At 36.1% G+C, this 23,870-nt stretch overlaps 1 protein-coding gene across 5 annotated transcripts in view; it reads right to left on the bottom strand.

The window, feature by feature from the left end:
• PLCE1 (phospholipase C epsilon 1) overlaps window positions 1-23,870 on the bottom strand; it is a 139,131-nt gene that overhangs the window by 25,387 nt on the left and 89,874 nt on the right. For 3 of the 5 annotated variants that reach the window (XM_072931114.1, XM_072931115.1, XM_072931113.1), the window contains exons 5-17: window positions 16,691-16,836; window positions 14,659-14,917; window positions 13,765-13,973; window positions 11,247-11,288; window positions 8,956-9,622; window positions 8,290-8,472; window positions 7,318-7,435; window positions 6,780-6,939; window positions 3,519-3,641; window positions 3,300-3,436; window positions 2,166-2,404; window positions 1,112-1,173; window positions 768-933 (exon numbers count right to left, since the gene is read on the bottom strand). In XM_072931114.1, the coding sequence (XP_072787215.1) occupies window positions 768-933; window positions 1,112-1,173; window positions 2,166-2,404; window positions 3,300-3,436; window positions 3,519-3,641; window positions 6,780-6,939; window positions 7,318-7,435; window positions 8,290-8,472; window positions 8,956-9,622; window positions 11,247-11,288; window positions 13,765-13,973; window positions 14,659-14,917; window positions 16,691-16,836 (2,511 nt within the window). The remainder of the gene's footprint in view (window positions 1-767; window positions 934-1,111; window positions 1,174-2,165; window positions 2,405-3,299; window positions 3,437-3,518; window positions 3,642-6,779; window positions 6,940-7,317; window positions 7,436-8,289; window positions 8,473-8,955; window positions 9,623-11,246; window positions 11,289-13,764; window positions 13,974-14,658; window positions 14,918-16,690; window positions 16,837-23,870) is intronic. The other 2 variants (XM_072931117.1, XM_030276089.4) reach the window with 1 other exon arrangement.

Genomic DNA, 23,870 nt, shown 5'->3' on the forward strand with positions numbered 1-23,870 from the left:
AGCTTTTCTTAACCATGCAAACTTGAAGGCAGTGCTACTATAGGAACCTCTGCAATTACATTACTCAATGCATTCATGTTATTCAGTATTTCCTAACACAGCCTGACTTCTCTGTCTACAGCCCCAGGTGAAGGAGCAGTGGGATACCAGATGAGTCCATTCTCAGTGTTGAGTCATTAACTCTCAGCATAATGAAAACACTACTGCCAGTTTGATGCTTTCTCCAGCATTTTGTAAACACACAAACATACAAATATATATACACATATATACACACATATATATATATACAGAACTGAAAGTCCAAGGGAGAAATTGTTTCTTCCCTCATCAGCACCAATCAGGCATAAAGTCTAAAAACTGTATAATATTCCTAGAAGTAACATTTTTAGAAGTTAGAGTTCTATTTGAAATTCGTCTTTGCAGTGCAATGTACAGTATCTCAGTAGTGTTTCTGACATCTGAATGAACTAAAATATTAGATCAGTCTTTCCTGTGGGAAAGTCTAATTTTAGTAGGTTGGGTCAGACCGACTGGTGTCTAAATGCTATGAATCTCAAACTAAACCCATTTTTTTGCTTTAGAAAAGGCATTTGAGCACAACTGTGCTTACAGGCAGCTTTCCCACACATCATGTTTTCCAACGTTTTGCAAGCAGGGGTTTAGGACATTTAGATTTTCAAAGCAAAAAGGTCATGTTCCTGAAACTTGCCAGTAAAACAAACAAGCTCATGTTGAAAGCTACACAACAATCCAGTCCTGCATACCTGGCTGTAGAGCTCCACTGAGGACTCCCCTTTAAGCTGATGGCCAGTAAGGTAGGTATTGTGTGAGGATTCTATGTAGTAATATGAGAGAGGAAACTGCAAGTCCTCAATATTCTCCTGTGATTCATCATTTTTGGAGGCAAAGTTGTCTTTATCCATCAAAAATCTAGAAGGGAGATGTGAGGAAATTTTATGCTGTGATGAGCATTTTGTGACTCTCCAAGAAACATCAATACACTGATACAATCTTTTTACATATATATACATACATAGATACATATAATACATATCTATATATATACACACACATACATATATTAAAAAAAGGCCACATAAGTAATTACCTTGCAAATCCTTCAAAAGATAGCAGCCCCTGCTGGCACATGTTCACACTAGGTTCAAATTTCTGAGAAAGAAGAAATCAAAGATATATATAATAACAATTCTTAGAAACATGTCTTGTCACGTTTTTATATGTAGTCTGCTCATAGCACTAAACAGTATTTAAACACAGTCTTTTTGTGGATAAAGTAATCAGGTGCCTGCAAACTGTGTCTTACAAATCACTACACAAACATACTAAAATCCTAATCATAAATCAAAGAACCATTCAGGTTGAAAGGGATGTTGGGAGATTGCCTAATCCAACCTCCTGTTCAAAGCTGAGACAGCAATTAAATTGAAATTAAGAAAGATTTATGATCAGGTGTCCTACTCCTGTCTAGTATGCTTAAATACAACTTAACACCAACTCAACAAGAGTTGTGGTATTTCAACTTAAAGTTTCCTTAGAATTTCTGTCTTTTAAACTCTGCAATTCTATCTTACATGTTGATAGTTATATATAGTTTTTAGCCTTTGTTAAGTGTTAGATGGGAGCTTAGTTTTGGAGTATATTAATTATGCACGGAGGAATTTGGAGGAATAAAAATTTTTCTACACACTTTCTAAAATCTTCAGCCATGGGACATAAGGGAATAAAATGGCCATGTTCGCTCTGGAAAATTTTTTTACAATAAAACAAAAATACGGGGAAATGGTGCTTTTTAAAGTTCCAAAGTAAGATTATGCTCTATCAAATGGGGTCCCTGACAAAGAAAAGAATTGTCATGAACACTTTTCCTAGGTGGTGACATCCCTTCCCTGCTAAAGTACTCATTGCTAATAAAACTATTTATTTGCATTTTTAAATTGATATATTTATAGACATTCATACAATTTTTCTGGCCCAAAATAAAGATAATATTAAATTTTAAATTCAAATAAACTGTAGAGACAATATCAGTGTGAAAGGAGATTCCCACACAGATTCTATTCTGAACAACACACAACATTAATGGGGAAAATGGAAGTAACAGCTCTAGTAAAAAGGCAATGTAAGGTATTTGTATTACAGACCTGGATAATACTGAGGATTTCATCATAGGTGCAATGTTCTCCTTGGCAATTCACTAGGAAGTCGTTCAGCTGCTGAATTCCTACTCCAAATACTCCCAGTGATGTGCTTTCAACTCCAGTACCATTGGTTACGATGCTGGCAGCAGCAATAGCATCAGATATTTGCCTCTGGTTGTCTGATAGCTGCTGCCTGCTCTTAATGAACAAACCAAGGTCTGAAACATTTCTAGTCAACAAATCTTAAAAGAAAAACGAGGAAATAAAAATATAAGCTAAACAATTATGTGTATTACATATCCTGTATAGAATATAATCTAGTATGCAATACACACAAGTATCTCACTGGGTGTTTTAGCAATAAATTAGAACAAAATCATCTTGTTTCTACCCACTAATAAAAGAGAAAGCATTAAACATGCATGTGAGTAGACTACAAGCACCCAACTACTCTGAACAAAATCCTGGAACCATTAACATGGATCCACAGCCTCCTACACACCCAGGACTCTCCTGCTCCCTCTCACCATCACAAACAGCCTCAAAGCCTTTCCTTCACTGTGTGCAACCCCACACCCTTCCTGTTCAATCACCCTTTATCTTTTTCCAGTTCTGCACCCTCCCCACAAGCTGCTTGGCAGAAAGACTGCTTTCTTTACGTGTGGCCAAGGTTCAAGACTTAGATTAACGTAACTGAAGAATGTAAAGGGGGATAGAGGCTTCCTTCCCCTTTATCCCACATAAAGCAGATCCACTAGGAAAGCAGATAAGAAAAAACAGCGCAAATGGGACACAGAGCACAGTCTCCTCCTTTCTCCTCCCTGTATTTGCTCAGTGTTGTAGCCCTTCCAGGGCTCCTGCAACCTGTACAGATCCCTGCACTCTGCCATTGAGCACCAAGTTTTATTCCTCTGCTATTACCAGTTACAAATATATCTGGCTAATGGAAAGCTGGAATACTTTTTCTTCCCTTCATTTTTGTCTTATATCCTGCTAACCAGGTATTAGTGCAGGCATGGCAGCAGTCCTCTACTTAAACTTGTAACTGGTAAGGAGACCGACCGAGACACATTTTATTAAGGCAAATAACTGAAGCTGCTCAGCAGTCTAACAATTGCATTTTTCTCTTTAACAAACCTAAATCAGGCTGGAATCCACTGCTATTTTCATCAATCTTCAAATTAGTATAAAGTGGAGCAGGCTCTAAGCCAGATCGATTGCAAGGCACAGCATAAACATCAAAAAGGTCTTTCAGATCCTTGCGGCTACGGACACTGCAAAAAGAGCAGAAAAGTTCAGGTTTTGCTCTTTTATAAACTTGGATGAATGAAATTAGTATGAAAAAAAATCATTTACCTGAAAGATTTGAAGAGCTCTACAAATTCCACAAAAGTCATGTTACTATCAGACACCATGAAGTTCTGAAATCCCTTCATTCCTCCTTTGACACGGCCATGCCAGCTACTGCTGCTCCATGTGCTAAATCAAAAAAAAGACTGCTGTAGTTTGGCTACATTAAACTTCTACTTAACTGAAGTATCATGCATTAGTGAATTAACAGTTTATTTGTGCTCTCCTTAATAATTTATTACCAATATCTGGAAGAAGCAAATAAAGCACCATCTTATAAGATGCATAATGATGTTTTTTATCTTCTTGCTTTATAGCAGCTATTTTTATTTCCTTCAAGACAACTGCAAACTTTATCAGAATGAATAATATAGATTATGCAATTGAAAACTTTCATGTGGAAAAAGGCCTGATGCACATGGGACAATGAAAGCACTTATTTTCCCTTTAACAAAAACAATACCAGTATTCTTGTAATGCAGGCTGTATATAGGATTAATTGAAGACGAAATAATAAAATAGATTGTTCTGTAACTGCAATAATTAATCTAAGTTGTGCAGCTGAACAACATTTTTGAAGTAGAACCAGCACATTTCCAAAAGTCACATCCCAAAACCTTTAGGCTTCACTCTAGTAAGTACAGTTAGGCTACTTGAGCAGTATGAACAAGTCCTTAGTGAACTACATGGAGTAACTTGCAATGAGGGGCTGAGCTTTTGAGCCTCTTCCTGGGCCTAAGCACCAATGAACACACATAACAGGAACAGGATCTGCCACAACAGCATCCTGAAAGGGCAGGATCTAAGCAACAACACAAATATCAAGAACCGTCTAGTTTGAACCATAATTAACTGCACAAGTTACAGCATTTCCTTCAAAATATCAGACCACATGTCAGATTTTATTGCTCTGTAATGTTCAAATATACAGATCCATTCTTCTACGAATTTTGCCATCAGGCTCAGTACAAATTGTTCAGACAGCTCTGATGGAAAAACAGGACCAGCTTGTTGTCCAGCATTCCTAAGGACATGCCTGCAAGCAGGTGACTTTCTGCACAAAAAGACTGGACCAGATTCCTGAGTTTACTCCTGGCATGGGATGGATGCATGTAACTGAAAACAAAATGTGATTTAAAAGCATTAAAAAATACCATCTACTTTAGTTGATAATATTCAATTTGTTTGATATCACTATGGAAAGTACTGACATACTGCATAAAACTTCTTTAGCTAAAATAATTCCCAGCATTTTTATAAGACAGGAAAAATAAACCATGATGAGGAAAGCCTCTAGATTCCAGAAAACAGATTGGAACTTCAGAGTACTAAATGGGAGAGCAGGAGCAGAAGAAAATGCTAACCATTTCACCCAATCTGATAACTAAAGATTATCTTCCAGAGTAATGGGAAATCAATAAAAGCAAAAGGTTAAAAAAAAAAAAAAAAGCCAAAACCCCCAAGAAAACTCGACTGTCACCAACCATCAAAATTGCAATTAGTAGCAGTCTGGATTGACTGCTGAGTGAGGAGGGTTATTCTCCCTTCCCAAAAAAGCCCCCATCTCTAGTTTTCCATATCCTGTGCTTTGTGTCCCAGTAGCCTTACCAACCATCCTCCTGCTTCCTCCACCTTACAAGTGGCACTAGATTTCCAAGGAACTTGGAAATTCATTGGATGCCCATCTGCTTTGAAGGAATGACAAAAGCAGCCACAAGCTACCTGTGTTTAGAATAAAACTCTCTCCAGTACTCCAACTTTCTTAATGGCTCATGAAAACTGGATCAAGATAATGGATAAAACATGTAAATGTGTTCTGAGGAAGCCTCCTTCAGGACATGATGACGAAACAGCCATAAGGTACATCCTGAGCAAGTTCTGTCATGAAGGGTCACAGCAAACTTGGGACTGCTCTGCAAAGTGATGCTGTGCAGGTGCCAGAAAACTTTGCCAGGGAAAACCTGTGATAAGTGGAGGAGGTTCACAGTGCTTAGCTACACACAGATCCATGCAGAAACCCAGGCCTGAGAGGATTTAAAGGAACATTAGCTGTCCTTTTCCAGGGAATGTGATTTCTCCACTGAACTTTTAAATCTAATTTAGAGACAACAACTAGTTTGGCATAAAAGCAAAAAGCAGATTTGAAAAACACAGAATAATTTTCCAGAGATCTTAAAGCAGTATTTCTTCAGTTCAATGTAAAAGAAAGCTGTTCTCACCCTTAAAAAAAAAAAAATTGCTTACAAAGACAAATCCAAGTTTGTGAATGACAGTGAAAAACAAAAGGAACACAGAGGCTCACAAAGCAGTGTTAACCCAAACACATATATTCACAGGTGACTCTACTACTCACACCTGTTGCCAAATGCAACTAATTTAAATATAAATACAATCCCCAAGAAATACACAACCAAAACCATTGCACAAGACATGTCTATACAAATATAATGTTCTGTCAGCAGCAGTAATCTCTTCCATTGTTTACCGTTGCTCTCCTGGAACCCCCAAGACTCATAATGATATTTCAGCATTCCTTCTCCAGAGAGGCACTGGAAAACCTCTGTTGAGACTGTCTTCTTGTATGTCATAAAGTGCTGTCCACATCCCTGACATATTATTAATACTGTAATTACTACTACCATCACCATTAGCATCTATAGCATTAATATAATAGTGCACTCTGTTACTGCACATATTGCTACAGCATAACCTTTTACACTGTCTAAGTGGCACAAAAAGAATGAATGTTCAAGAAAAAGAGGCTTGTAAGATAAAGATTCCAAACTGCTTCCTTCATTTTCCCAGGACAGTACTACAGTCATCACCAGGAATGTCAGCAAAGGTTATTACTCCCTCAGGTATAAATTATTCACACAGAACTTCAATTCACACATCTATAACATTTCTGTTGATTTTCACTATACAGAAAATGCTTATAACCATGTTTTGGAGAAGCTCTGGAGAAAGAGTTAAACTCTGTATTTGTGTAGTTTTGGAACAGCATTCCAATCTGCTTCTGTAACAGATATAAACTGAGACATGCTGCTCAGGGACTTACTAAAAAGCTGTCCTCAGATTCATGGCATTTCAGCTTAAATGCCTTGTGTTCTTCTACAATGTGTTTTAGATGTCTACAAAAGGGCTAATATAATTTCTGGTGCTGTTTTTGTCAGATTTTGCCAGTTGGGCAACAACCCCACATTAGATAATAAATAAGTAATAGTAGCTCCTTTTCTTTTTAAATCAAAGCATGGATTTTGCCCTTACCTAGACTGACTTTTGCTTGATGATATTACAGGAGAGGAGACTGGTCTCGCTGGTGAAGATGATGTAGCTCCTAAGTTAGGAGATCCAGATGCCGTCAGAGAGTGAGCTCTTCTTGATGGCAAGTTGTTAGATGGAGAAGCATTAATAATAATATTTTGATCTAAGGAGAAAACAAAGATTTTCACCACAATTGCAACATCTATCAACAATAAAAATGCTTTTGTCCAGGAGACCGATATGAAAATTAATTAAAACATAGTAAGACACTAACAGATTCCTTCTCCCAAAACAGTTAAAAATATGTATTGAACAGCATTTATGAATGTATTTTATCTGAATAGAAAGGGAATGCTACTGAAACTAAATGGAAGAACAATCATGAACAACTAAAGAAATGAATTTCAGAGTTCACAGATTTGGAGTTTCAACTGCAAAAGTAGCTTTATAAGTTTATTTTTAACATTACAAAAAATGTCTGCATAAAAAGGCTTTGAGCAAAACCCTGACAGATTTTTAAGTACTGAAGCAATATATTTACCTGGTTCTTCTTGTTCATCAATATCTTGAGGATCTGAACCACTTCTATTACGATATTCCTTACAGCTTTTTGCCTTCCGAGTTGCCATTTCATCATCAGTGGCCTCTCCACTTTCACCCTACAAATAATGAGCATCATAATAAACATCTCAAAACCACTATTTCCATTCCATTTCAGTACAATCTGTAAAAAAAACATGAGATAAATCAGCTATTCCTTACGAAACAGACTCCTCTGAGGCCAATAAGAGTAGTAAAGAGACAACTTAACAGATACATAGAATGGGACCATGAGGTGTTACCTCAGGTTGACATCACACAGAGGATGACAACGATTGTACCTCTCTAAAATATTGCAGCTGGTTTTACACTATTTCACTGCTGCACTGGAGCCCTAAAGAGGATGGATCTTGCCATTTGAGAATCTTTCTATCTGCCCACTAGAAAATGTGGGTGCCATAGAGGTGCTAGTCCTGCATTTTCCTCTCTCCTGCCTACTGTTGAAAGCAGTTTTGTCCAGGAAAAGAGAGGAGCCTGCCAGACTAGGTCATGTTTCTGTCACTCACACAAGATAAAATGGATGCTAATGCAATGTGGAATAACTATGGTAGTGTTTTTTGAAATATGAAAAGAAAAAGGATTAAAAAAAAATTACACCATCCTCCAGACTCCACTTTGCATGTTAAGATTTTTATCACCACCTGTTTTTATCTTTATACTGAGGTAGCACCTAAAGGTTGCAAGAAGATTCTGTCCCATTCTAGCCCTGTCACCTACACATCCTAACAATGCTGCAAGCATGAGAAAAGAACAAACTATTGGAAAATAATAATCCTCAAACCTGAGGATTATTTATTTATTTACAATAAACAGGTTTAAAATCATCATTATCTAACTTCTTTTCTCTGTTTCAGAACACAGCTACACAGTGACTGCAAGAAGGAAACAACACACAAATAACAAAATATTCTACCCTGATGAGTACTTTCTTCTTTTTCTTAGCTGTGCTGATTCCCAGAGTGTTGTTTCTCTGCATATTGGGCTTCTCAGTGCTTTTGGTGAGAGATCCTGTGCCTGTGCTTCTTGCACTCCATCGTCTGCCTCCAAAGAGCTCAACAGCCTGAGCCAAGGTCGGGCCTTCAAACCTTCCATCCTCCTACAAAGATTCTCAGCATTAACAAAACAAGGAGAAGAAGGACACATTTTAAAGCAATAATATAGATTTCTGAGGAACCAATGAAAGAAATATCAAGAGGAGACAATTTTTGATTACTGAGTGAATTTCCCAGGGTACTTTGTTTGCTGCTTTGGGGATGTTTTTGGCCCTAACTATTATCACTCATTATTTCGGTGACCTTCTTAAGTCATTGCTTTTTCCTTTAATAAAATACTTATTCCAAAATTCTAAACACATGAAGAGCTTTGTAATAAAAAAAAAATTAACCTCAGTGTATTGAAAACTTTCAAAGTTTGACAAAACCTTGTGTGAAGAATCAGATCTTCTGTTTAATCCATGTTCCAAAGTTGGAGATTTAGTGTTAATCTTTACTTTAATCTTACTTATGATGGAAACTAATTGCATTACACTGAGCTGTTGATATCTTTGAACTTTTGTATAGAGAATCACAGCATGGTTTACCTGGTAAAGGCTGACATACTGTTTCCGTAGCCACTGTAGTCTTTGATCAGGGAATCGCCTCATTTTTCTTACAGCTTTAGTCAATTCCAGCAATCCATCATACAGCATTCTGGCAGTGTATTTTGGAGCAACAAAGTGCAGCAACTTATTATCAGTAGTCTGAAGTCCATAAAGTAGTGTTATACCATTTTCTTCAAGGGACATATTGCAAAGCTTATTTTGAACACACACAGTGTGCATATCAATGCCCGAGTGTCCCATATATACAGCCTTGGCTGAAAACAAGTCCAAAAAGCCTTCTACCAGTCCAGTGTTACCAAGAAACTGGTATTTACCAAGCTCAGCAGTATTGCCCAGCACACCCAGTTTTGCCTTAGCATTTGCAGGGCAAACTGTTGTGGGTTTTGTCCAAGTCAAAGTACTGTTGTCAGGCTGGAGCTGAAGAAAGCAACGAGCAGAGAGATGCGTGTCCTGGTCGTAATGAATGACGGTTGTGCCTTGCTGCATGAACTGATGGACGTCAGCCCTGATGGACAGCACGTACCAGGGAATCAGTTCTATCCCATGGCAGAAAGCCTTCTGCTGCTCTTCTGTTGAACTTGTGTCCCATTCTTTCAACTGCTCAAATATGTCACTTTCAGAATCTGAAAGGTCTCCTATGAGAAATCTGCACATGAGCAAAGATAAGAGATTTATATTTAGTGATATGTGTGCTGATTTATGCGATGCTTGATGAATATTTTATCTGCTGTAGTTTAAATAAATTGAATACTATCATCACTATCTAATTGTGACTTACAGGAACTTGTGTAGTTTTTGAAGTATTACAATTTATGTTATTGCAATTTTGCATCAGTTAAGAGACGCTGCTACAATTACTTATAACTCCCAAAACAATATATTTTCCTAGAACTTTCTAAACTTTGTATTAATAATAAAAATTATCTGATTGGTTCTTAAGGTCAAGTGATACCAGTTTCTAAATCTGCTGTGTAAGATTGCTTTAGCTGAAATATTAAGTGCCATACGGGGGAACTGTTAGCAGGATATAGTGCATTTCAGACAGAACTTCTAGTCTCTCTTCTATTACTGATTTAATGTGCATTATTAATTAATTATTAATTTTAATTATAATTTAATATTCCAATTAACTCTAGTAAAATGCTGATTAAAATACATACCTTCCTCATAAGAATGCACTAAGAATTTTATCAGATACTTTCCATTAAAAACTTTATTATTAACATAAAACTTGTATGCAGCAATCAAAATTTCCGACATATTTGCCAAAATTGGAAACAGTAGATACAGAACAAGAGGTAGTTAAAATGAAATGTCAAGCTTCTAATACGTATGAATGCACAAATGTTCAATATTTGGGTACTTCAGTGAACATAAACAAGGACAAACTGTTCTATGTACAACAGAACTAATGAAGCACATTTTCCTAAGGATATCCAGGCAATAAAATACAAACCATCTTCCTCTACATGTCTTCCAAGATATCTTATCTTAATACCCTCTTTGCTTCCCCTTTCTAGCACCACAGTACTCCAGTTCTTGCCCCTTACCTACCAACTAAGCCAAAGATGACTCATGCTGTGTTTCCAAGTCACATACACCATCTCCCCCAGTGCTAAACAGCACAGATGACCATCAGCTTTTCCTCAAACTCTCCTTTACCTGGATGACAAATTAATCTGAATTTTTCTCTTATTCCATACAGCAAGGATTCCTCTATGAATTTATTAATGGGTGAGATCTCTGTCTCTTCATCAAATGTATAAAAAAGTGGCAAATAGGTTAAGGTTTTATTGCTTGTGGTGAACAGACTGATAAAATAACTGCATCAGTCTTAAGTGCAGTTTTGTTTCTTTAAGAAATATTCCTACAAATAAAAGCCATGCATTTTAACTGAACTGATATAAATTGCCTTACTAGATTCTTACCAGACACGTGTAAATTGAAATATTTATCTGTATTATATAAAATTACATTTCAAAATGAAACAAACAACTGAAGCAGCTCCTTCTCCCCTTTTCCCTCAATAAAAGCAAACAAGTCTCTGTAAAAATGCTATAACATATTCGTAGAGTAGCTGTGCATGGCTGGAGGAGTCAATCACAGCAGACAGAGCTTTGTTTAAGCCTTGTTTCACTTGTTGCAGTCTGCAGATTAAAATGTACAAGAAGCAGGTAAGCCAAGCACCCACACAGAACCACACACAGAAATGGAGCCTCTGATACGAGCTGCCAAAAGCGACACTGCTGCCAATTACTGACAGCATTTACAGAGCCTGGGCTGGACCAGGGGCTTTCTTTACATGTGCTGCCCTGAGAGGCAAGGAAATGAAAAGATAAAGGAAACAATGACACAAATTGCAGTTTTAGAGGAGAAAATTGTAAGGTATACAAAAAGAAAAAAAAAAATTTGAGGCTTTCCCCTAAGAAGGAAGAAGAAGGAGTATCTTCATAGGTCACTCAATAATTACCAATTCCATAAAAACTCTGTTTCAAATTTGGTTGGTTTACTTTTTCATTTTCCTGCATACCTTTATATTTTTTTTAATTTATTAATCATCAGAACAGGGTTCTAAGAAAGATTAATGTTTGATATTTATCTGCATGTACAGAAATCCAGGGCAATTAGATGGGTCACTGACTACAGAGTGGTAGAGCTTATTTGCCAACGCAGCTAGGAAAGTAATTATACCCACTGCCCACTGATTTTATTAGATGCCTTTCATTTTCTTCAAATCAAATTAACCTACCAGATTTGGTGCATTCATGTTCCACAATACTAATCCAAATCATCAAAAGAAAACCTAATTTAAAATCTTTCTTACAATTATAAAGTAATGAGAAACAGGTTATGCAGTGTATTTTTCTGCTTTTATGACCATAATGCTACAATTATCAGATAATGCATAATTATGATATAATTTGGATTTTATAACACTGTATGAAAATATGACAGGTCTTACAAGAAAGAGGACTAAATTTCTTCCTTAAAAACCTTTAGCTGCTTATAGGAATAAAAATAAACTAAACATAACCTCCATACAAGTACAACAGAACATGGCCCTTCTGCCTCCAGCAATTTGCTCCTGTGCCTCACCCAGTTCTCCACATACCCAGAAAAGACATGGCAAATGAATAAGAAATTTCCAAAGCCTGTAAGACACTCGAGTTAAATCAGTATTTTCAGAACTATTGTCCTACAAATATTTTAGTGTTAAAAATCAGTATTTACTGCATCAGAAGTACAGACACTCATAACTGAGTAGTTAGTAGCCTGAACCAGGAAACACAACTTTAACTACCTATAAGCAGTTTTGTTCATTTAAATTTTAAATTTTCATTTTAGATTCCCACTGGGTTTTTGAAAAAACTGAATTCCTACTCTAGTTTGCAGTGCATCTCACTAGATTACATTTATGAATAAAGGGTAAGTAATTTACCAAGAAATTATTTCATAAAGACATAAAAAAAGGAACTCCATTTAATTTCTCTTTTGTTCATCCAAGTGAAGTATTTATACGCCTTGCTTATTCTCCACTTGAACTGTGATTTGCAACTTGATTTTAAAGCATATTAATTAACAAAAAAGAATTCCTGGAAGAAAGTATTAGTACTTGAAAGTGTTACTTGAAGTAAGTCAAGAGATAGCATACGTGGGCAGAGAATTGGGTCTGTCCTTCTTGGCTTAATCTAGTGCATCACTTCCCAGAAGCAACTAAAGCCAGATGTGAATAATTTTATTAGAAAGCATTCTTTCAGGAAATAATGATTATTTATTTGAAATGAAATTTAGAATTACATGTTAATGAAATAAATGCATTTTAAACAGGAAGATAGCAGTTGCCTCTCAGGCAGTCACTCAGATTTAATATTTAAGTAGCTGAAGTAAGTTGGATGGTTCTGAACATATTGATATTTCTGACACACATTATCAGTAAAATAGCTCAAGCAGTGAATTAAGCATGTTTTTATGCAAGCCCTTATGTAATTTACAGTGCTTCACCTCAGAGCAGTAAAGTTCTGTTACTTAATTTGAAATGAGTCTAACACAGTTACTTAGTTGAAAGCTGACCTGACCCACCTATGTCTACATGGGCTTTGCAATGAAACTTCTCTGCAAAGCAACATTCTGGAAGATCATGTGATGTCCTAAACTTTGCATTTGCTCCATTTCCTGCTGGTGACTCGTACGGTCTTCAAAGTGAAATCACATTACTGAACACTGGGCTTTTTTTACACAGGGCAAAGTGAAGTAAATTTATTTGCAAAATAGCAGGACTACAACAACCTGAAAATTCAAAATATGTATTTACACATGAATGTTTCCTGACAAAACTGAAACCCCTCAAAGTAACATGTCCTTAAAAGAAGAAGTCTTTTGAAGGATAATAAATAACCTTTTTTTGAAGGGGCCAGAACACTGCCTGAGCATGCAGAATATAATGTTCTAAGCTCTGATAACAAATATGTCCTGGTGCTATTCCTGTCGCTAGAGATCAAAATTGTAATTGTAACTGTAGATTTTTAAAGCTCTGTGTAAGACAAAAAGGATTTACCCTTATCATGAGAGGAAGTAATTACATCATAAAGGAAAATATAGCTATACAGACAGTTTCCAAGCAGTTGAGTATCAGGGGATAAAAGTTCTGGACTGGAAATGGATAAATACAAAGAACGATGTTTAAGTTGCTCATATTTCAAAGGCAAGCCTTGGTAAAAAAAAAAAAAAAAATCAAAGACTAAAACCATGATATATAGATGTGGTGACAGTAAATAAAATGAGACCTACTGGTAGCAGTTTTTGTCCTTCAAGGAGTTTTTCCTTGAATTGCTCCCTTCACTGACATTATCTTCACCCTCCTCAGACTCCAAACTGCGAGTGCAGCTCCGGATAGTTTGGAAGATATTGTTTGTTGTTGATTCTTTTTCTGGATTATTTAAACCATCTTGGCCTACTCGTTGTAAGAAATTATCTTGTCCACTGTAATCTGAAACAAACTATAGAGATATCTAAAAGATTAGTATAGTTACAAATAGAAGACTGTGTTGTCTACTACGCACTGTAGAAATTTTTACTAATAAGAATATTTAGTGCATATTTCCTAATTGCTTCTCCTGGGATTTTGTGCTAATTGCAACCCAAAACAGAACAAATAATTTCATAAATCAAGTAATACATGTTAAAGTAACTCCTGAAAACTTTAAAAAAAAGCCTCAGTCTTTAATGTTTCATCTAACAGGGGCAATTTTCTTTTCAAACTACAATAATAAAACTCCTAAGAATAGTTTCTTTCCATAGAGAAAAAGCTTGATCTGCTGAGCTTCTAAATTCTGCTTTTAAGAAACTGCAGACTTCTAATTCCCAGTGAATTAAGTGGAAGGTCAGAGTATTTAGCAAAAAATAATTACACATTTCGGGCTTTACATACTTATTTAATCCAAAGTATAAACAAGATTCCTTATTACTAATAGTGTTTTCTCAGTACTTTGACATTGAACTAGGTAGAAACAACCAAATCTAAATTGCTAAGGAACTATGGGAATTAAACTGAGGTCCATGTAAGTGACCAGTCTAGTAACAGTCTGGTTTAGCAACTTTAATTTGATGATGCCTGTGTTTAAGATTATATAAAATAAAGCACTGGCTAAGAATATAACATCTGAGAATATTTGCCTCATTTACCTCTAGTGTTTCATCCTGGGAGTTATATCGTGGACAGAGTCTGATGAGGCTTGATGCTCCATCCAAAACTTCACAGAGCTCTTTTAAAAATACACCACAGAAAGGAACAACTTTACAGCCGGGAATATTGAGTGCCCGGTTGACCACTTTCCTGTATTCAGATGATGACTCATGTTGTGCCATAGCATCCTTCAGACTTCGCATGGTTTCAATATCAGACTGGTCCATAAATTGCCACATTTTTAAAACTTTTCTTGACCTATTGCAAGAGGAGATCACAAAATTCATTTTAAAAATTTAAACAAATTACCTTCAAGTCCAACATCTGCAGCATATATGTAATAGAGGAAATGATAATTTCTCAGAAATGAATGAATGAAATCAAGACCATTCTTTTTATAAAAATTCTCCCCCTTGAATTATCAAAGAACAAAACTAAAAATGAGAAACTAGCAGTCTGATCTACTGGAGCAGTATTTCACATTTTAATAAAAGCCCAGCAACATAAAATATTCCAGTATGCTTTCTAACATTTTTACTGTGTCATTGCCTAAAATTTCTAAGGGCCCATAAAGAAATAAGAAAAGATTGAGGAAACAGCATAAAGATAAATCAGAGTGTTTCTTACAAACTCCTTCAGCTATATTATGAACAATCCATATAGTAAGCAGAAGTTGGAGGATTTAAATTAATTTTTTTTTTTTAATTTACATTGATTTCTTCCCCAGTTTGCTCACAAATTATCTACTTTCACAGAAATAAGGAAGTCAGGACCATGTTCAAGCTCTCAGGCACCAGTGCAGAGCTGTAGCTGAAAAGAAATTCTGATTTTCAACAGCAATATCTCCAAGGACTATGAGTGCCTCTGGGAGTTCTCTTACTTTCTGAGCGGTATGTCTATGTAATCACATGGCCTTTCTTTCCACCCCTGGCCTCAGACTTGCCAAAAGATGCAAAGATGCACTCACAGTAGACCGCCCTTAACCCCACTTTCCATTCCTGTCTCAGAAATGCTGCTCACCAGCATTAGCCTTCCTCTCCTTTCTCTCCTGTGCTGTGCAGATGCATTAGAGACAAAATTAAGCCCTTAATTGGCCTTGCATTTTCCCCTACAACTCACATGGCTTAGAGATTGTGGATGTATTCTGCTGAAATATACTCCCCATGCCTATGAGTGTTCCAAAAGAGCTTTATATACCAAAACCATAAACAAACAGCTCAGTGTGAGCCTTACTAGACCACAACAACAGCAATGCAAACACTTTAGAGCTTTGTTACACAAACACGTTATACAACCAGGGTCAAAGCCAAGAGATGGGAAACTTGATCTTAACTCTTCCCTGTTCAGTGCCATTTGCTGCCCTCTGAACTGGCAGTGTAAGGCACTGCCTGCTGCTCCCCGGGCCCTACAGGAGCCTGGCATTCCAGAGGAAAGCACACAATGAGCTGTCTTTGAGCTCCTACTGTCTCCTCCTTGAGATAATGCAAGACTTTCTACATAAGACCATGGCAGTATGAGATCCCAAAAATCAGATTGTATACGTAAATCAGAGGGGTTAAAAACCACATTTGGCTCTTTGGTCTTTTGTGGGTTTTCTGTCATTTTCAGGTAGTTTCTTTTTTACAATTAAGACCAATCCTTTTAGAGCATCACCATGATCATGTTTCACTTATATTCTGCAGACTCCAACCCCAAGTTACATTAGTTGTAGCTTATTAGATAAACCACAACTGCTTTCCCATCTTCTTTTCACATTTTTAAAAATTTCTGTTAAAAAAAGAAAAAGTTTTCTAACACAACATATTCAGCATGCACCAGAAAAACTGATGGAGTCTTCAGATCATTTTGAGAAAAAAAGAAAGAGTGCTTCACTTTTCGAAAAGGGATTACTAGAAAGTCACAGCATGAGATGATGTGGCTTAGCCATGGATTTTTGTTTAGTTTCATTGTTCTCCAGAGACATCTGCTTAACTGAAGCTGCAATGAAATCTATCACTGAAAAGCCATTTAAAAAAAAAGAGTTGCCAGTACCTTAGCCCTGCCAGGAATTCCATTACAGCATTGTAGTTGCCCATATTCCAGCAGCATTTTGCCACATGTACTAAATATGAGAAGACTTCTCGTTTCTCCTCCATAGAGCCTGCAGTCAGGATCAGCCAGGTAACCCACGAGCTCACCTGGTAAAACCAAACAGACAGTAAGGTCAGCCAAAGCAAAGTCCCTTGGAGTATTCATGCATACTTGACAGATAATGTGGATTTGTTTGGTTACTTCCATCAGGAGGGTATCAGTCAAAATTCCACTTACACACTCATAGCCAGATCACATATGCACTGCAAACACAACCTACACAGTGACATTCACATTACAACAGTTAAATCATTAACTAGTCTAGAAAAACTTCTATGAAGCAAAAAACTACAGCATCTTAATGTAAGATATTCTGAATATGCATTGATGCCACAGAAGAACACAGACAGCTTCAGCTAGCGCTGATTTCTAAAGCTGCTGGAGAGATCTTCAGTATAATTTCTCATTAACATGGCTTATAGATCTCAGCCCCACATAACCCTTGTTAACAATATGAACAATGAAAGTTGCTAAATTGGAATTTTTTTTGTTTTGGTTAATTTCATAAAACTAGATGCATTTAATGCATAATTTTGCTAATTCCTATATGCACTGAACATTTCAGATAATTTGCATTATCTGTTTGCAAGATCACAAATGAAGTAAATAAAAAGAAATCCCATCTTCCAAAGTGTGGCCATACTACCATCTTCTCTTTGGTAATTAATTAATGTTGTAATCAGAAATCAACTTAGTACAAGAATTCTGTTTGCATTTAAACAAATAAAAATCAACCCTTCATTCTATCAGTGTGCAGATTTTCTTTCCAGTTTATGTTCCCATAACATCCATGAAAAGTAGCTATATTTCACATGGAAAGCTAATTTAAACCAACTGTTTCTTTTTACAATATGACTCCCTGGAGGCTTGATTTTTGTCATTGTGTAAACACTTAGGAGGCAATAAACGTGATTTGTTTACTGACACTGTGTTCCATTCTTTGGTCCTGAAGGACTCAAGTGTTTACAGATCATACCAGTGTGAAGAGAGGCTTATAAAAATTAGGAAATGCTAGTTCACCCCTCAGGGGCCATAGACTTTTATTTTAAAAACCAAGCATGTGAAATAAAATGTAAATGTGTTAGTACTAACAGGAAAATAACCCCACTGAAAATATATAGGGATTGTATTTATGCAAGTCTATACAGACTCAGTGCTCCAGGCCACCCGCTCCCGAGGGAGGAAAATCAAAGACTACAAAGAATCTAAGTTACTATTTAACCTGTCTGAGGCCAACATTAGTCAAGAACAATAAATGAGAAACGTCTATATGAGAAGAAAAGTCATACTCCCTATATAGAAAAAAAAAATCACACTTTTAAGACTGAATTCTTGAAGATTCATTGCTGGGGTCATACTCAGGAGTGACTATGGGGTATGCTGTAATAGGTTGTGTAAATCAAGGGCAGCACAATAACCACTGCAGCAGCTCAGAGTGAGAATCTGAATTCAGCTAAAATTTTATTTGATGCATTCACTTAGTTACTCCTAAAATATAAAAACTCAATCAACAAAGAAGTAAACACTTGAAGAGCATGAAAGTATGGAAAGTACAAACCACAATGCCACTGCATGGCACAGGGGTCAAATGAGGGCAAAACCAGAATAAAAGGTAATAAAATAAATCCATTAAAAAATCAGAAAGTATGAAACAGAACAGTCAGATCTGTGGCACAGATTTGTTTTTGTATGCTGGAATAAAGTGACATATTATTTTTGGATATTATTCTAATTTTCCAGAAATGCCTGTGTTAGGGAATGCAACTGCTAAATATGCAGTCTCACAAAAAAATTAATATTTACTTGCTATGAAATACCAAATGTGGTAATGACTTGATTAATATGGTTTTAGAATCATAAGAATCATATAATCATAAACAGATATGTTTTAATCTATGGTAGTAAAGATCTAATGATCAGGAGAAAACAGTATCAAAATTGAGAAAGAATGTCCAAAAAGGCAACTGACTTCAGACTTTCCATTAAGAGCAAGCCTTTAAACTAGGGCAGCCACATGTTGAAATTCTGTTTAATAGCGAGTTTAAGACCACTATAAACAGCATGATGAACTTTTACAACCTGTAAACACAAACAAAAATCTATAAAGGGTAGCATGGGTGCGCCTTTGCAGACTTGAGATACTGTATAACGTGTAAGAGCAAAAGACTACAAAAGGCACCATGAAGCTCATGCTCACTCCTCCTGCACAATAGAGGAGTAGAAAACATTTTTAAAAATCTTTCACTAAACAAGAAAAAAAATGTGTCTGAATATTTTCATTTTAAAATAGAATAGGCAAAGGCATATGCTAACAGATTGGGCCGAATCAGGGGACAGAAGTGAGCATCTAAAGATACAAACCACTCCTGAGAAATAATGAAGATGCCTGCTTTAGAAATGTTGATATTTTAATTTTTCCTGGAGATCAGGAACAGATGGTATTCAAGAAATAACAAACTTATCAAATTTTCACTGAAATAGGAGTTCAGAAATGGGTTTCTTCAGATGCTGTCTGTGTACAGCTGAGCTAGATGCACCTCACACAAAAGCAGAGAAGATCTCTGTAGGTACTTATTTCTTCGTGGCTATGGAATTCATCTGGAAGCTGAAATCAGAATCCTATTTTTTCCACTTTGGCAAGCAATTAGCACAGACATTATTTTGATGTGGCACAATTTCTCTGTCACTAAAGCCAGGGTTTTCTAGCCGGGGAAGAGAGTAAATGGAAGCTTCACCCTGGCACGCTCTGACTTCTGGACACTCCAGCCAAGTGGATATAGAAGAGAAGCACTTGCTGTCCTCTTGCAGCACTTGCCTCTTGGTTGGCTTGCAGAGCCACGTCCCCAGCTGCACCACAGCCGAGGAACACCCGATCTGAGGATGAAGCACCATCAGCTGCCTTGGTACCAAGCTCCATGACATCAGCACAGAGCTTCAGGGCTCAGGCAGTGTCTAGGCACACACAGCACATCCCAGCCAAAGAGTGCACAGGAGTAGCCTTGCCAAGGAGATCAAAATGCATTGCTAGTATTTGTCAGACAGAGCACTAAAACTTTTTGGACTAAGTTTTTGTGTTGGACAGCACTTGAACATCAGATCACAATCTACGTTTCAACACAGTAATCATTATTTCCTTAGTTAACTTTTTTTTTTCACACTTGACTTACATAGTTCTGTTTATGGAATTAATTTTAAGCTCCCTTCAGAACAGAAATCATCACAACAAACCTATAATTAGATTTCCGCTGCACTGTTGATGAGTCTGAAAAGCATGAGAAAATGTATCCTGGCTTCGTCACGATAATACATGATTGCACATGGTTGCAAGACACAAGAAAAGTAATAGAGTAACACACAATCCACTTAAACAACATGATAATAGCATCAGTCTTTTCATTCAGATGGATAAAAATGAGTGCCTTTCAGGATTACTGGACACTAATATTAAGTACTAAACAAGCAAAATTGAATAGACGTTTGCTTAAGATTTAAATATTTTCTGGTGCCCTAGTAGAAGCACTAACACCATTGAGCCAGATTAAGTTCAGATACATAGAAAGTAGACTCATTTGCAAAGTTTAAGAGATGCAGGAATCTTCTTCAAATCTGAATCTGAGCACACAGGACCTGCACCCAATGTCTTGGCAATGCAAGCTATACTGAACAGTATGTACTACAATTTGTAGTAAAAGTATCTGTACAGTTTCAGGCTTTTTATCTCTACTATTTTAACTGCACCAAAATCTGTTCAATAACTAATTTAAATAATTTTTTAGAAGTCTTTTTGGCTTATCTTACTTTGATCAAAGACTTCACGTAAATTCAGATTAGCTATTGCTAATGCATTTGGGAAAGACATATTTTTACTCAGTGTTATTTTTTTTTTACTTTTAAACATGGGAAATATATATCAGTCACTAAAAATGTGAAATGAGCCTATTTTTTTGATTACCTAATTATTGAACTACCATTGATTTCAAGGCAAATTCATATGCAGACAAAAATCTACCCATCTGTCAGGGGCAGGACATAGCTTATTACTGAGGGTCAGCTGCTTTTACTAATAAAACATGAAGGACACGAAAGAGACGCTCCTGATGGAACTTGATCCTCAAGTTATGGTACATGACCTTAAATCTCTGTACAAGTGTAACCGACAGGACTGTTTATCATTCACTCTATGGGAACCTCGCTCCATGTAGTACACAGGAAGGAACAGCATTTCATGAACGTTGAATTATTAACTGTGTCCCTAAATTTGCCATGGATTTTCTTCACTCATTCTCTTATTTCAGCCTTCAAATACTCATGATTATGATAATTCATACATACACACACACACACATATATATACATGAATACATATTCATTTATATTTATATAAATTCTTTACCATCCTCTATATAGCTCCTAGAGAATGTATTATGTGTTTTTTTCTTAATTGAAATTAACTTATTTTTTAAGTTAATTATATTAACTTAATCTTATATTTTATGAGAATGTAAATGTAGTGGTGCTTTGAGGGAGGACATTATTAACAATTTCCAGTTGCAGTGTTTTATCATCTGTAGTGTTTTACACTCAGTTCACCAGCACTTGTTTGTAAAACTTTTACAGCAATTCCCAAGCTACATACTTCAGTGGCTGATGCTACATGGAAGAAATTATGTCTTCTATATTTATATTACATTTTTAGGAACTTCATAATACTTGAGAGATGCAGCTTTTGGAGGTGAAATTACCAAACACAGCTGCCTGCCTGAAGTTGAACAATTATCGTTGCTAGCAAGTAAAACAAAATCTTCTGGTTTACCACAAGGTAAGATTACAGTACATACCTTCTATAACTCCTACCATAAATTAGCCATGGATATCGTTCTATAACAAATTGTAGCTGATTTAAATACTGCCTACACTGGAGCAAGAAAGCAAGAAACTTTAATAGCGACAAAATAAAGTATGCGTATGAAAAGTCTCTGCATACAAAACAACAAGATGACTTTTAAGGTATCCAAAGGATAAGCATGGCAATCTATAACCCATTTAACCAAGTCATTCTGGTTTTAGTAATTTTGTTTAATAAAAATCAAGAAATTTGAGTAAAATCTGAATAATAACCTTCATCAGATATCATACGGTAATCATGGCAAGAGGCAAAAACATTATTTTGTTTAAAAGCAGAATTCTTAATGTATTAGGATAGTCCAATTTCTCCCTTTAAAAACAATTATTAAAAAACACTAGCAGTATGCAGCATTAGCACTAAAGCTGGCTGCTGTGAGTTCCTCTGCACTGCTAACTGTGCACAAACCTGTCAGTGCATATTGATGAATACCTGTGTATATATTTATACACTTCTATGTATCAAACAGAACTGGAATTTTTTACATGGGTTTCACTGAGGTTTAATTATTAAATTTTTTTGACTCAGCATAATATGCAAGATAATTTTCAGATGCATTTTTAATATCTGAATATTTTAAATTGCATATCTTATTAACAAATGGTTTACTTTCCATGCTTGTGTGAAATTATATAGCATTACAGAGAACATTTACCATTTTAAATCTGATTAAACACTATTCCAAACAAGGACTGGAAAGAGTTTGATATTTGTACAAACACAATCTTTTAAAAAGCATTATGCAAACCCATGTAGGCATTGCAAAAAAATGCTGAACTAAGAGACAGACTGCAATATTTATTTACATTCCATTATTTCAGTAAAATGATATGTCTCTATTTTGCTAGTGAGGTTTAAATTTGTATTTGAATGAACAATGAAAAAGCCTTTCATAATTTAACCATTAAAAATAAAACTAACATAACTAAGTGTCCTCAGTAACCATATTTTAATTACCTTTATTGATTTTAAGACTGATTTAGTGAGTGATGACCCCACTCCAGTAGCAGGGCTACACTAACACTGTTCAAACTTTTTTACCTATTTAGCTTATTTTTTGGCAACCGTATCTTTCAAAAAAACCACCTTCTGCATTTGACTTCTGATTTTGCATTTTTGGGTCAGAAGTGGGACTAACTTCAGTCAGCTGCCTGAATGACCTTCCAATCTGGTGCAACTTTCAATCTGAGAACCCACAATTGCTCTGTTCACATATGTCAGCATGGAAAATTGAATGTTTCACTTTGTTTAAAGTTTTATTGGTTTTCTTTTACTTGAAGCTTAAACCAGAAACATAAGTTACAAGAGACTCTTTTCATGTTTATATAAAGCAATGATTGAAATGATTTTAAATGTTTACATACACATGAATGTTTACAACATGTGCATTGTGCTTGTGTCTCTGTGATCACTGTGCTGGTAACAGGCAGAAGGGTGACTGGAGTCAGTCATAAAGGTGGAAGAGCCTGTGGGGGCAAAGGGACAGAAGAAGAAACAGAATCCCAGGAAGACCGTGGCACATGACACTGAGGAAGGAGCACATGTCACTTCATGTAAAGAAGCAGAGTGAACTCATGTTATACAAAAACCAGAGAAAATAACTAAATCAAGAAGAGAAAGGCACAGTAGTCAACAAGGAGAGATAGCAATAAGTACGTTACAGTTGTTAGGGTACACTTAGGTACCATTTGCCTAACTTCCCAGCTGCCAGGGCTCTGCTAACTCTGCAGAATCTCAGAAGTTTCTTCCTACAGTTTTACATCCTTGAAAACTAATCTTCACATAGCCAGAGCAGAAAAAGAGCATTTCTGCTCCATCAGAGCAAGAAAATATATTACTACTACTGTTGAGTGCATAGTCTTAGAGACTTAGTGCCAAGAGTTTTTTGTAAAGGTAGATGTTACTGTATTTCACACTAATCCTCCCACACTACCAACTAATTCAGAATCAGCTTTTAATTACATTTAGTAACAGGAAAGAATATCTGTCTTTAGCTTGGTCTACAGTCTTGCTCTGACAAAACTCTAAGATCAATTGGATATTATTAGCAGCAAATTAAGCATGAGCTGTGTCCCACCAATGAGTACGTGTTGTGCCCAAGGCTCCATTATTATGCAATTACATTTTTAATCAAACCTTAAAGACTACAGGCTTTATTTATAGCTGGTGATACTGAAT

This window comes from Taeniopygia guttata, chromosome 6 (assembly GCF_048771995.1).
Source record: "Taeniopygia guttata chromosome 6, bTaeGut7.mat, whole genome shotgun sequence".
NCBI classification, from domain to species: Eukaryota; Metazoa; Chordata; class Aves; order Passeriformes; family Estrildidae; genus Taeniopygia; species Taeniopygia guttata.